Source organism: Ascidiella aspersa, chromosome 9 (assembly GCF_963924565.1).
Source record: "Ascidiella aspersa chromosome 9, kaAscAspe10.2, whole genome shotgun sequence".
In the NCBI taxonomy this organism is placed as follows: Eukaryota; Metazoa; Chordata; class Ascidiacea; order Phlebobranchia; family Ascidiidae; genus Ascidiella; species Ascidiella aspersa.
The window spans coordinates 7,902,770-7,917,740 of NC_139455.1; the positions used below are offsets into that span (position 1 = coordinate 7,902,770).

Sequence of the window (14,971 nt, forward strand, 5' to 3'; positions counted from 1 at the left end):
TTAGGCCACACGACATAACGGCACCATGTAAACTGAAGTCATTACATTTTACAGAACTCTTTAACGCATTTTGCCAAGTTAAACGACTTGAACGAGCTACTCGCAAGATCACAATTCGCGTATCCTCGTGTTAGCGTTCCAAGCGAAATAGACGCAAATACCAATGCAACTTACATGACTGCTGTGCATGAACTGAACGCCCGCGCAGATCTGACGCATGTATTTGATGCAAGCAGCCTCCGTCAGTTCGAAATCTTCGTCGATAACCCGCTCAAACAGTTCACCTCCTGCAACCCTGTAAATAAAAATGATTAAGTAGATATAAAAAATATGTCTAATAAAATAATTAGGTTTAAGAGATGCGTTGGCAAATATAGACGCGAGCGGTTCCCATCATTAGCGTTCACGTTTAAGTTTAACAGAGAATTTACAACCAATGTTTAATCTGTATAATTAAGCTATACTCTTCCGATGTAATATGCGCAGTTCACGAGTCAGAAAGCAAATTTTTGCTATTTTCTGGTTTAAGGACAGATAACCCTAGTGATTTCAATACAATGTTATATCGATTGTGTGTAACAATGTAAAACGGCCTTTTAATGCCGTTTAGGTGTCGTTAAATTTCGTCTAAACTTGTGAATTTGTGACGTCTAACATTCAACATGGTGATTTTGTTTTAGTAATGCGCCACTGTCGACTGCGCAGAAGTACGTTCATTCGATGTTTATAATTATTATCGATCACAGCTACACGCAAACTAGTGCTCTCTTGTATGACGTGTTATCACGCGATGCCGCGTCACCAAACGGATTGCATGTCACGCCATAAGGCCTCGACATAGTGCAGGCGTTGCACCTTACTAAACGTACCTTCTTATCAACTATGGTGGGAATCTTTTAGGAAACATTTTTAATTGCCACTGACCATGCTAGTTGACTATTTAGTCGTTTAACATAGGAAATATTAATTTTAAGATTAGCATGTGTCTATTTTTAAAAACTCCTAAAATAGAAACACAGATTCTACATGTAAAACTGTAAAAGTGACGTTTAGTTACTGCAAACCAACCATTTAGTAGTAGTCATTCTTGCCATACAAAGTTCAACTATTGTTGGCATTAAAAATATGACAATAAAACACAAAAACTTATGATATTGGATTGGCAGAAATGATTTAAACTCGCTAACTACAAACGACTGCATGTGTAAATTATATACAAATTTTACCATTTACATAAAACGTTTATTCTATATAGTAAAAATAAATAAGGAGCAGTTAAAATATGTGACTTGCATGCTATAGGCGTTATTAGGTCGGGTCTACGATTAGGATTTAGTTTAATTTGGGCGACAAAACAGTAAACGTCGAGGTAAAGCCTAAACTTAACTTAATATCAACAGTAAGTTACTTGTAAAAGAAAACACAAAAACGATACCCTCTTATTCTCGTATGTCGTTGGTGCCAAATTTTTTTTAAAACCTAATCAGCTAGCAGAGCATAAAATAACTTACAAGTCCATGACCATGGTGACCTCTCGACCGTGACTGAACGCATCGATGAGCTGTACCAACTTCGGATGACGTAACCGGTTCATGATTTCTATCTCCAAGGACACCGCCTCCTTGTCTTTGACCTTGAGGGCTCGCATGATCTTGGCAGCGTAGTGGACGCCAGTGGCACGGTCGGTGACCCGATGGACCTTACCAAAACGGCCCCTAAAACAAATTGTTGATGGTTGTTGCTTTGTGATAAGTTTTGCTGCCTAACAGTATACCCAGTGCTAACAAGGTGATCGTTTAAGAGTATTGTGCCTGTTTTGAAGAACATAAACAACAACTAGGTCTCAGAAAATGAAGATTAATTAACTTCTAGGAAATATGGTGACTCTATTATAAGCACGCTGTCCTGTCTACCACCCTATACCAATTACCCTTTTTAGACTTTTCACGCACGATATTAAACGTTAAATGTAAAATTTAGAGAGAAGCTGACTTAAAGAGTTTTGAAACAACTTACTTTTATTCGAAAAATGTATTTTATTACTAAACATAAGTAACCTGAGGTAACTGATCTGTTTCACCATATTTTGAGTCAAGTCATTTTACTCAAACGACGTCACGTCATTTGAAAATAGTGACTACGAACAACTAAACGGAAATCGGGGTACTATAGAAAGTCAATGTCCAATTTCTTCATAGTTCTTAAAATTCTTTACGGGTTTAAAGTTCATATGTTGACTTACTGTCCGAGCTTCTCGTGGATCTCATACTTGGTTGAGAACTTTTCGTTTTGACGCATCACGACTGGTTCGTACTTCACAAAGTTACTTTCATCTGAAAGCAAAAAGAATGGGCATATAGAACAGCATATGGCATTAATTAAATACAATGATTTTTTGTTTAATTTTTCAGCACATTAATACTACCGTGTTATCGGGTATCGCTTATTTATGATAAAATGGTAACTACTAATTTTTAAAGCAAGGTTGCGAAAACTTATGTCATGAGTATAGTCAGAGGAAACAGTTAAACATAACGGCCTATATAATTTTTTGGTTTGTAATGAGAAAAACAGTATGCAGAACAGAGTAATGCAGAACACATAATCGTCATTTTTTATCCAACAAATTTTTTAAGTTCTTTTGACAAAAGTGTGACGAAACATATCATGACGTTTATTTCAGTAGAAATGTCAAAGGTAATTTTTATATAAGCAAATGTGCTGACTGATGTTCAGCTTCACATCTAATCCCAAACCAATATAAACCATAATTCAAACTTCAACCTAAGACACGGTAACGTAAAATAGTCACGTTTAAAGTTAAATTAGCAAAATTGAAAATTGAAAACGTATAAATAAATGTTATGCATATGTCAGAACTTCTGGCAGTGCGATATGGTAAATACTGTTCTTCCTCTGTGTGGGTAGGTCAAAAAATGATTAAAAAGCAAATAAACCGCGCACAAAGTTCAGAACATAAAACAACTTTTTGCACCTGAAAACCAACATTATACTACAATTACCTGAATCATCACTGCTGGCCATTATTTCCAGTAAATTATTGTCCCGTTTAAGCTGTCAAGGTCTAAATTAGCCAACCTTATGAATTGCAACTTAGAAGATGTAAATTCAAAATATTTTCTACACTTCAGTATCACATTTTTTAACAAACGCAATACAACAACACCTGCTTCACACAGCAACGGTCTGTAAATTGCTCAGTTGCTTGTAGTTATACCACAGAACTAAAATAGCGGTATATTATACAGCTTATATACTGAGTTAACGCAATAAGAAATTAGTGCAATATTTAATGGGCAACAATCAACTTACTAAGCACCAGTAATTACTTAGCGTCAACATTATGAACAACTTAATATCTCGCTCGACAAAAAGAAATACAAATAACGACATCATAAGCTAAGCATGCAGATAGCAAGATATCCCTCGGTCAACAAATTAGTTTAATAATGGAATATCATCCCCCTAAATTATCCTGTTTAAACCGACCAGGCGGACTTTACATTACAAACGTGTAAACTGCACCAAAGTATACCTTGACTAACATAATTTTACGTTGCATCTAAGGCTACACACCAACGACTATTACAACTTGGTGGTCGCTACCCGCTGCTAGCGCATGCTTAACAGCAGTGTAATGCGGACAGGACAGAAGTTTGCTGCATGGACGAAGGGACAGAACGCCAGAACAGCAAACGAAGGCGACTGGCATGTGTTGCCCCCGTTTATCGGGACAAGGCCTGTCAACGCCTTTAGCCAAGTTTTAGACGCTTTGCACTCGAAAGACGAAGGTGCTAACTGTCGCTTTAGTAGAGGGAATGATGTGAGAAATAGAGGAAATGATTTGGAAATTTCCTAAATATACCATTCACGATGGTTAAATTAATAGAATGAGTAATGGTATTCAGAATGTGAAAGTGCTTACAACCAGTGAGAAGCCCCATAATTTGACTATTGATTTCCCACCAACAACTTGTTTTAAAATTTTGAACCTAAACCTGAACGTTTAAATACCTTTCTCAAAACCTTGTTTTTTTGTGTTTCAAAAGTTCTAAACAAATGCGAAACCGGGTATCATTAGTATAACAAAACTTTGTTAAAATGGAAGATCGGATACCTTCATCCTCAGAAGAATCTGCTCCATTCTCTATAGCTGGTTGAACGTTCCTTATAATGTCACAAGCAGGGCCAGGTTTGCTCACTCCATAAGCGTTCTGCGCGCTTACCCTATGTAAAATGATAATTGAATTTATTTTAAAAGATAGGGAATTAAGATATATATAGTAAATCTCTAAATGCCAAGTAACTTATAGACGACTCAAAACCAGATATGTCTGGATTTATGTAGTCATATGTTTGACGTCTAAGTTTAGAGCGAACGCGAAATCGTGACCAATACCTTGGGAGCTTTTACAAGTAACTTTAGGCCAAAATAACATGTAAAGCGCTTTGAGTGTAAGAATATTTGTCGAAATTATCAATATGTTTCTTTTCTTTAAAAAAAAACATTATTCATTGTAAAAAATCCACTTTTAAAGGGCAATTTGCCTTTAGATTCCAAACAAATGAATTTTACTAATATAAAACATACATTTAGTCTTGCAGCGAATACTACTTTCGATAACGGCCAGTGTCGCTCCCAATAATATTAGCTACAGAGGTCGCGAATATCAGTTCCGAGAATGTGAAATTTCGCAAAGCAAAAAGTAAGTATTTTGTTTCGCTTATTCAAAATACCATGCTGGCCAATATAGAAATTTGCACTTTAATGATTAATTTTAAAACTTGCCGACCTGAACATATAGGCCGCGTTTAATTCGAGCCCAGCAACGGTATGCGACGTGCTATTGGTGGTCGCCACTTCTGTCCAAGTCTTGCGTCCGCCACCATTGTCCCAAACCTGTAATACACGTGTCTTTTAAATATATGGCGTTCAAAATTTTAGATGCAATATATAAAAACGGTTCCAAATCCATCCGTTAAACCTGCGTTCGCGTAATGCTAAGAGTTGTCGATCCAGCCAATGGATAAAAAGGGTGAATGGTTGACACATATAGACAGACACGAAACTATGGGACGTATAACTGTATAATAAATATTTTCCTATTATTTATTTTTTAGCAGAAAATACAAAAATTGACCCATCAAGTAGTTTGTCACAGATTTGTGGAAATCTTTTTCAATCTGAACAATCAAACTGCATTATTAAAAAAATAACTTAAAAATGCACTTTTTAACGATGAGATGCAATTTAGTGGCTTTAAACACACAATGCTTTGACGCTTTCTGGCCTTCAGTATAGTGGTACAGCAGTATAGTGGTACAACATGGGCAGCGCCACGGACAACCATACCTTGCACATCTCCAGAACGTAGGAGCTGATGTGGCTGCCACCATCGTAGCCGCTCCCGTACCAAGAAACCACGATGTCATTGCTTCGCGAACTTTCGGCGAACGGTTTTCCAGGGGGGTCTGGCACGTCTGAAAAACGGAAAATCGCCAAAAAGTGCTAAAACAGTCAATCATTTTGTTCAGGAAACTGGAGTCCACATTTAGTATTATGGACCGAGCTCCGTCAGTTAAATAGTGTTTGAACAGGGAATGCGACTTATAAACTTACTTTCGGATATAATAATAAACCATAGATTTCGCGTTTATTTAGTAATTTCAAAATCAATACTTGTACTCTGTTAGGGTAATCTGGCTGGCTTTACACAAACTTTCAAGTTTTTTTATTTGTTGCATTGGCTATAAAAAAAAAACTACACCAGGGGCCGGCAACCTTTCGTCTGCAGTGTGCAAGTTTATGAATAACTCGCGTGCCAACCATTTTTCTATGTTTGATTTTGCACTGGCAACCTCCGGAGTCGGATAAAAGCAACCCCGACTCCGGCTAAAGTGTGCAATTTCATCTAGTCGCGAGTCCGGCTCTGCAGACTCTACAACCTGTATTTCACCGATTTACGTAACTAAAATAAGATGGATATTCACAATCCACTCATAGGGGTCATGGAAAATATGCCACCATATGCTATTCCACCTTAACAATTTTTTAACAGTTATTTATCAGTTTCGAAATAACCCTCTGTAAAAAATAAAATGTGTGCAACCATTTAGTTGGTGCTAGTGTTAGTGATGTCATAATAATTTTAATGATGTTGTAGTGTTTCTTAAGGTGATATAACGTGCGCGGTCAATTATTTGGCGTGCCCTGAAAAATCATCTCGCGTGCCACTTTTGGCACGCGTGGCAGGGGTTGCCGACCCCTGACCTACACCAAAAACAACTAAAACGCCTTTACGGTTATACCTTTAGTAAGCAAAATAGAGAAAAGACAAATGGTTGGTCAGTGAAAGTATGCTATAAAATGTGGCTTTTAAACGACTCTTAAAACCACAAGAAATTAATGAAAAACATTGCGGTTTAATGGGAACGAATGACAGGTGTCGGTTGCTATTCACAGTTTTCTCACCAATAGTGTAAAGCACTGGAACCACAAAGCGCAAAATGCGTATTCAGCAAAGGAAGTAAGCGTCGTCAATCAAGCGGTTTGGGCAGCATGTCGTCGCAAGGTCAATGAACGTTTGGTTGTGGGCGCTAACCAAGTTAGGCTATATTGTGTTCTGGCCGTTATTTTGTAAAGCTAGCACGATTTAAACCTTTTTATAAAACGACGTAACTTGTTTGCAAATTGTAATGCCGCGACGTATGACATACCCACCGGTTACTAATTTTGATGAATTTATTTTGTGACAACGGATGGAACATTTTAGGAAAATAAGTCTCTTCGAAAGTAGCCAGGTAAAACTTAAAGAACAGCACAACTGTAAATAGCTGATTTTTCGGCAAAGCAAAACGTTCGCTTTATATTAAACTTGGCATTAATTAAAAATATCCAACGGAATTATTGAGAAACCTTACTATACGACAGAACAATGCGCAAACATAGCTTAATAAGACGGGGAGTTAGTGGGTTCGTGCTGGGCCTTAAGTCACATGTTTTTATTCGCCATTTAGGCCATGTAAGATGCATTCACATGTCATGCATGCATTTAAGATCGTTTTCCGTATTGAGTTCGTTATTTTTCAAGATGCCAAATTGACTACACGACTCACGATTGACTGCACGGTTCGAAATATTAGAGATACACCAACATTTTTGATGTGATTTCAGGATATCTAAGTTCGATACTGTCTTAATAGAGTTTCTTTAATATTTGATGTCAAGTAAAAAAGAATCAATTGTTACGTTTGACAAAAATACTAATAGAGAAAAAACATAAATCAAGCAAATGACATCTTTATCTTTTCAAGGCGCCCAAACTACAAAGCATAAAATATATGGGCAAAGCGCCTAAAAAAGTCTGCTCAAAACACAGAAACTGTTCGAAACTTACCCACGACTTTGACGCTGACGGAAAATTGGTCGACGCCGGCGACGTTTTTGACTTGCAAGGTGTAACAGCCCGAATCATCCCTCTCGCTTTTGCCAATAGTAAGGGCCGAAAGTGTTCGCGTGCTCTCGATGTTGCACTGGCTACTGTGCTTGATCTGACAAAAACAAGGTGTTAAAAAAAAGAAAAACATCAATAAAATAACAAACATTATTATGTTATTTACCTACAATCTTGCTGTGATTGTTAAGTTATAACTGAACAGCTTTGCAAGACGTGCGCAGTGAATTTATATATATTTTTAGTATATGCTATACAGGTGTAGGTTGTATTGTCACAAATACTTGATTTAAAAAAAAAAATCAAATTAGAACAATTTGTCCTGTTTATAAAGGTCCGTTTAGCACCAGATATATTTCACAAAGAGCTAAACGTTTCAGGCCTTTTACAGAGAGCTAAAAGTTTTCATTATATTTGACCCAAATAATGCCAAACAAAATACTTTACATGGCAAAACAAATGCCAAAATTAACAAAGGGGTATCGTTAGGCAAAATCACTAAATTAAAAACCTAAACAGATGCTGCAACCCGGTCCTCCAGGCGTGTCCGGCTATTTCCAAGTAAAAAACAGTCAAAAACTTACCTCGTCACGCCCCTTGCGCCACACCACTGTCAGAGGTGGAGTCCCCTTTATTTCGCAGCACAGGCTGATGGGGTTTCCCCTGACAACGGTGATGTCTTCAGGTCCGTTGCTGATCTCGGCCGGCTTCACGGAGCTGGGCGTGATGGTGGACTTCTTCTTGGAAAACTTGGAGCTTCCCTGATTGGATTGGATCGCGAGATCTGAAATCAATTTAAATATATATAATAACGAATGTGAAAATCAGTGTTATAATGACCTAAGTGCACTTATGTCACTGATTTCAAATGACTAAAGTCACGGATTTCAAATGACTTGAGTTAAGTCATATGGGTAAATGACTTGACTTGACTTAAGTATTTTGAGCAAATGACTCGACTTAAGTTAAGTCTTTCGGAGGAATGACTTGGGTTAAAATAAAGTGTTTTAATTTAAAAAAAATAAATTTGTTTTAAAGATTTTTTTTATAAAATTGGGTTTCGTTTTATGATATGACTGGGACTTGACTTGTGGTTTAATGAAAAAGACTTGACTTGGACTTTATTCATTTTATAATGGCTTGACTTGGACTTAATTTATTTTACAAATGACTTGACTGGGACTTAAGCCATTTCAACATGACAGGTTAACGACTCTTGTGAAAATACACTAGATGTTGTGTACTTCAATTTATAGTCAGCAAAACAAAATGCATTACAAAACAGTCAACCAATAAAAGAAAATCGCCCGAAACTGAACAGTTAACTTAAAAAACATGTATTGGTTATCCAAGTATATTATTTTTTACCTCATACTAGTTTTAAATAATACATTATGTAGCCCCTTATGGAGCACATAGTCTGCTTTTACGCAAAATACTTTTCAACACAACCTCGTGAGATCTTTTTCAATTTCAATTAAACTATAATTAGCTGCAATAAGTTTGGATTTTGTGTTTTCAAAAAAACCAATAGCGCTTTCACCACTAGCCTTAATTCATTTTCAGTCAGGTTTTTGTAAAATTGATTTTGCACCTGGAACTATCTTCTGTATTTCGGCGCGTATTTTTTCGCCGAGGTCGGGATCCTTACTGCGCGGCTTCACCCAGCTCTTTTTGGCCGCCTCGACGCTCATGGCCTGGTACATCGGGCTCCGGTTCAAGGCCTGTTGGTCGGTTTTCAAATCAGAAATCCTGGCGGGCTCGCCGACTGTGGCTGACATCGAGGCACTTCGCGCAGTGAATGGCCGGCCGTTCATATGCGATGAGGGCAATGCAGTTGTAGATGATAAAGCAGCGGATGGCAAGAGTGCTTGAGGCTTAGGCGTTGAGGTCTTGACTTCGCTATCCCGAAACACAGGTTCAGTGTTCGCAATACTTTCACCTTTCAGAGGCTGGGTAGTGGAGCTGCCGAGGCTAGAAGGTAGAGAAGTGGCGGTCACGTCCCTAACGCGCGCTTTAGCGGCGCATACTGGTGGCGTAAGGGCTGAATTGGATCGCGACAGGGTACGACGCGCCCGCGGCACGTACTTCGTCGACGGTTTCGAAGCCTGACGAAACCAGTCGCCCGACTTTTTGTGCATCTCCAGGGTCTTGTAGCAGACGCGGCAGATCCACTCCGGTTCCCTGCCAGCGACGTTGGTGCGACGGACATTGGACCACGGCAGGTTGGGAAGAGCCCGAGCAAAGCGGGTGACGCTGGTGACGGAAGCGGCACTGACGTCCGACTTCACAGACTCAGCGTCTGACTTGTCCGCACTGGAGAATGTACGCGAAGCTGGCCTCCTCGGTATATAAAGACCTAGTGTAGGAAGCGCATCAAAGCTGCTTGCCCGTTTTATCGGTTTGCCAGTGTTGTCTTCAACCGCCTTTCTGCTTGCCGCACGCCTTTCGACAGCGCCGAACGTCCGTCCTGCTTTCTGAACAGGACTCCTCCTTAATCTGGAAATTTCGTCCGGGGTCATGTACCCGCTGTCCCGAGTTCCTTTGCGTTGAACCGGTTCTGCAGGTAAAACCACGTCGCCCCGTGGCGACAAAGCATCGCCGAAGTCTCGCTTGTCGACGCTTCTTAAAGGAGAACCGTCACTTTCGAGGTCCGCATCTTCAGCTCCGCTGTTACCGCGGGAATTTCTTTCCCCCTCTGAGCTATAATCACTCTCTTCAGTTTGAACCTCTTCTTCCTGGGTGCTGTCATCTTCATTTACAGGCTCCCTTGGTCGGATAAAATCTCTGGGCTGGGATATTTCCATTGGCAGAGTGGCAAGAGAAAGGCTGGAAATAACGGAATCAGACAAAGAATGATTCAACGAAGTGCTTTGAACCAAATTCTGTATCGGAGAAACAGTCCTTGAATTACTTTTCTCTGTTTTTATAACAGACGGTTCTTTCGTAGGAGTGTCCACCTCTTCTTCGATTTCCACAACCTCAATGTCTTCTCCACTTTCTTCCTCTGAAGCTTCCGTATATGTCTCGCTCCCACCTTCATTTTCAACCTCCTCATCCGCGCTGACGTCAGCAACTGTGTCGTCATCGCTGCTCGCGGTGGGAGTGACGTTGGCGCTCCTTCGGTCAGTCGTCTGGTTGTCGGTGGCCGATTCTGTAGTCGTGTCCGTTTCCGTGGGAGTATCAGAGGCCTCGGACTCGCTCTTTGTCTTCTCAGCTTCTTCGAGCTTCTTTTGTTCGGCCTCTTTCGACTTGGCATCGTTTATCACCGTGATCGCAGGCGTCGGTTTCTGCAGGAAACTTAATGCCGGCATTTTTACGCGTTTGAGAGAGCTCCGCAGATCGGTGAAACTGGCCGACAGCAGCTGTTCGGTGGAGACCTTTTTATTATCCGTGACTTCGGATTCTTTGGTGCGACTAAAAATCGATCCGGAACCAAATTCCAGCTTCCGTCGAAACGAGGACCTAAGGGGGCTGCCTTTGCTGGTGGATCCCTGACCTGGTGGTTTGACGGAGCGTGGAGGGGTGACGCCTGCCATCATTAGGAAGCGGGATGCGCCGGCCGAGTCGGCCGATTTCAGTCCACCTGGCAGATTCGCCTTTGGTATCGTTCTAGGCTTAGGAGGGCTGCTCTGTGTTTCGACAAGATCTAGAGCTGTGTGGTTGGAAAGGAACGGGTTCAACTTGTCCGCTTCGTCCTCGTTATTTTCCTCCAGGAATGGGTTCAGTCGGTCGGAGTAAGATTTTCGCCGGCCGCTTGTTTGGATCGCGTCGACCGGGGGTGTCGGTGGGTCGACGTAGCCCTCCTCGAAAGGGTTAAGCGTCTCAGCCGGCTCAACTTTCTTCACAGTCGTACCAGGACGAGGCCGCGCATTGGCGACGATGATAGGGGGTCGGGACGCTTCGGGCATCAGCGCGAACGCCCCTGCCACGTTTGCCGCCGACTCGAGAGCGCAAGCTGACGTCCGACGCTTCGGCGAGGTGGAATTTCGCCGATTGCGAAACACGTCGGCGTCCGGTTTATGCGTTTCGCGGCTTCCGGGCGACGAAAATGTGTTCGATCGTCTCTTCGTGCGCGCCGGGAACAAAAGTTGGCCAGATGGCGAAGGGGGCCTGGATCTAACTCGTGGTGGCCTCCTGGTTGTTGACGAATCAGAAGAGAGTGGTGCCCTCGGCGACGGAGGCTCGGCAACGTTTTCGACGCTCGACGGCGAGTTTGGAGTGCTTGGAGATCCTCTGCCGCAAGATGGGCAATGACTGCAGTCGGCTCCTGTAGCGAGCTTGTGTACCCAGGTGATGTCGGTTTGCGTCACGGCGTCACTGCTGTTTTTTATCGGTTCGGTTGCGAGAGCTGTGACGCTCGCCCTCGCCAGAGACGAGATTGTGTTTGGAGGCAGCACGGATCTCGCCGCAGGGTCACTTGAGGTCCTCATACGTCGAACATCCTCCGCCGCTCCCGAGAGCGCTCTCGCCTGCTCCCACTCGCTCCTCCACTTTTGCACACGGCACCGCTTGCACACCAGGTGCTTGCAAATAAAGCACCTCGCCTTCTGACGATCGAGTTTTTCCGAGAGATCAAGCGGACCCTGACACCTGCCGCATCTCGAGTCCGGATTGCTGGTGTACTTGCGTCCCACCACCAGCGCTCCCATCCTCTTCTCCCGGATCAGATCCAGCCGCATCCGGACGATCCGCTCCTGTTCCTGTTCGCGCAAGTTTCGGTCACGGTTGAGGACGCCCATCACGTGATCGAGCTCGTTACGGTTCAGCTCAGATATGATGTTGTTCATTTTGTTGCTGTTGGTTTCCATTTTTGCTTTATTGCTTGCCTGTTTCGGTAAGATGACGTATCTTGGCTGGCTTCACAGGCAGCATTTCAATACGTTTTATTTTGTCTGGCTGCTATCCAGCCTCAAATGCAGCTTGGCCAGTTTTTAAGGTACCTTAAATCACAAACTGTCAGACAAAAAAACATTGCTTAAAGCATAGTTTTGGCAAGTGGTAATATATAATTTTTTTGTTAGACGAATACAAGCGTTAAGGCTTAACAAGACAAGTTTCTGGATAGAGCTTGTCGGTTATAACATTCTAAGCCGCGTTCAGCAACTACATGAAAACATAATCAAACCCCGGTGACTTATCTAAAGTTTGAAACAAGCACTTTGTGTCACGTACTTCGGTATTGCAGTAAACTGCGAGGTAGACGTGTGCGGTCTTCACAGTTTGTTTTGTTAGCGGTAAGCTACATCCTAACAATAACTAAATCGTGATCACTAAGTAGGTAACATGTCAAGAACTCTGACACCCATACACCCAACAAGCTAAAATTCGCATATAGCATAACATCGGTATACGCTGCGTTCACTTAAAATCGGTCACACTGTTGTATAAATACTTATTAGTTACTCACAAAACCTGATAGCTGTCCAGTACTGCTATTACCGCGATTTAGTAAGTTATGAAAAACCTAAACAGTAATCGAATAAGCTTGCGTCGCTTATGTATGTAAAATTAGATACTTCATGTAGTGAATTAAACAGAAGTGTCAACGACATGGTTTAGTTGGTTCAGTAGAGATACTAATATATAATAACGCATTTTGATTTCGGTTGCAAACGCAGCAGCTTGTAACAGGATGCTAGCCCTAAATATGCCCTGGCGTGGCATTACTGGTTCTTCCTGCGCTCAGCAATCAGTAATCACTCACAGCAGTTTAACATGAAATCAGTAACTCGAATAACGAATATAAACATCAAATGACCCTTTTCCTACAACCGCTGTTGCGGATCGCGTTTTTTACTACATAAAACAACGAAAAAGTTCTTTAAAGGCAGGTAATATTGTAGTTTTTTTTTAATTCTATGAATAGTGAGAAAACGCTTTGACTCCTAGAACTTCGTGCCTGTTATTTAACTTTATAAACCATCCCACTATGTGCATACGCAACTTGCATAATGGCCCATAAACCACCATGAGATGAAGTAATTCGTTTTAATAGTAAAATCAGAAATGTTGGTCACTTTGTAAAAGCAGCCAACCATGTCCACACTTGACTGTTGGGCGTTGTTTTGCAATTGGCATGTTCTGTTTTCGAACGGGTGTCATGTGTCTTATATTGCTGATTGCAAAAGCACGTCTGTCAGTCGGCGAGAGATTAAATTATGTGAAAAAACGTCGCGACAACCATTACACAGGATGTTAGGAATGACGTTTTGGTGGTTTAATCTAAAACAATGGAAGCATCTTTTCGACCACTGCTGCACAGAGGGTTTCGCCAAGCCAAAGCGTCTATAACACTTTGTTAAACCCGCGGGGCGAGAGGCATTTTTGAAATGTTGATTATATCAAGACACCCTTGAAGCCTTCGCGTATTTTTTTGACAACCTTACACATTAATTACACGAATCTATGTATATAACGCTGAGAATTTGTAAAAGGTGAGATTGCTGTTCAAACAAACAAAACCACTTTTTCAACTTGAGACAATACCAAAACTCGTTAGATCATATATATGATTTTAAAACAAAACAACGATGAGAGTTCATTAACCTTAGCAAATCACTTTGTCCCATATTTTTCATAAATACACCTGGCCTCAGATATAGCATAGCAGCTGTAATTGAACTGATAACTATATTGCGCGATTACACCCTTTTTAATCTATTTACCCTATTTAAAAACTAACGAGGAATTTATCGTCGACTGACCACGAAAACTAAATTTTACTGAATGTAACTCAGGCTAGTAATGTTGCCATAACAACAGTATGATAACCTAAATAGATCGACCCCGGCCAACGCGATGCATTTCAAAGGCAACTTAGCGACGAAATCTTTGTTGGACAAATTATATGCCAGAGCTCCGGATATAACTCCGCTTTGTTTTTCCCGTTTTCTGCGCTTCGCTTGTTTCTTTGCTTTCTCCTACGGCGCGCCGTGGGGGCGAATGCTCTCTCAGCCTCGATTAACTGGCAAACCGCAGTCACGCTGCATGTTTTAGGGGAAAATACTATTAGGCGCATGCATAAATTCTGTGGGACGTTTATCATGGACGCGAAGAAAATTTGAGGAAGAGGCCAGACTATAGCAAGCGATGTGCATTACAGGTAACACATATCGGACGTTTAAATGATTTACATGATAACGCTTTCTCAAATTTTTACGAATTGATTTTTACCTAAAATTATTTAAAACGTTTGCGGAGTAATTTGTAAAGGCGTACGTAGGAGCGCCAGAGTGCCGTGGTTTATTTAACCAAAACTGAGTTACGCTGTAAATTGGCAGCAGCACGCCAGCGTTCGAGGTTTTTGCCATTGACAAAACCAGTCGGTGGAATGGCTTTTGGAAGACTGGCAAAAAGGAAGGATGCGGAAACAATCGTTAGCGTTTTCGCGACAGATCAGTCCATGTACAATGATAATGTTGGATTCGAGTTCATTCGGAAATGCAAAATCCGTATCTAAATGTATTGGTAAGTTGTAAATGTATTGTATTGGT

General features: G+C 41.3%; 1 protein-coding gene across 1 annotated transcript in view; it reads right to left on the reverse strand.

Moving 5' to 3' along the window:
• LOC146132246 (myosin light chain kinase, smooth muscle-like) overlaps positions 1–14,971 on the reverse strand; it is a 101,718-nt gene that overhangs the window by 9,418 nt on the left and 77,329 nt on the right. The window contains exons 35-42 of the mRNA XM_083397396.1: positions 8,060–8,259; positions 7,419–7,572; positions 5,375–5,502; positions 4,815–4,921; positions 4,139–4,248; positions 2,243–2,333; positions 1,512–1,715; positions 175–295 (exon numbers count right to left, since the gene is read on the reverse strand). Coding sequence (XP_083253522.1) covers positions 175–295; positions 1,512–1,715; positions 2,243–2,333; positions 4,139–4,248; positions 4,815–4,921; positions 5,375–5,502; positions 7,419–7,572; positions 8,060–8,259 — 1,115 coding nt within the window. The remainder of the gene's footprint in view (positions 1–174; positions 296–1,511; positions 1,716–2,242; positions 2,334–4,138; positions 4,249–4,814; positions 4,922–5,374; positions 5,503–7,418; positions 7,573–8,059; positions 8,260–14,971) is intronic.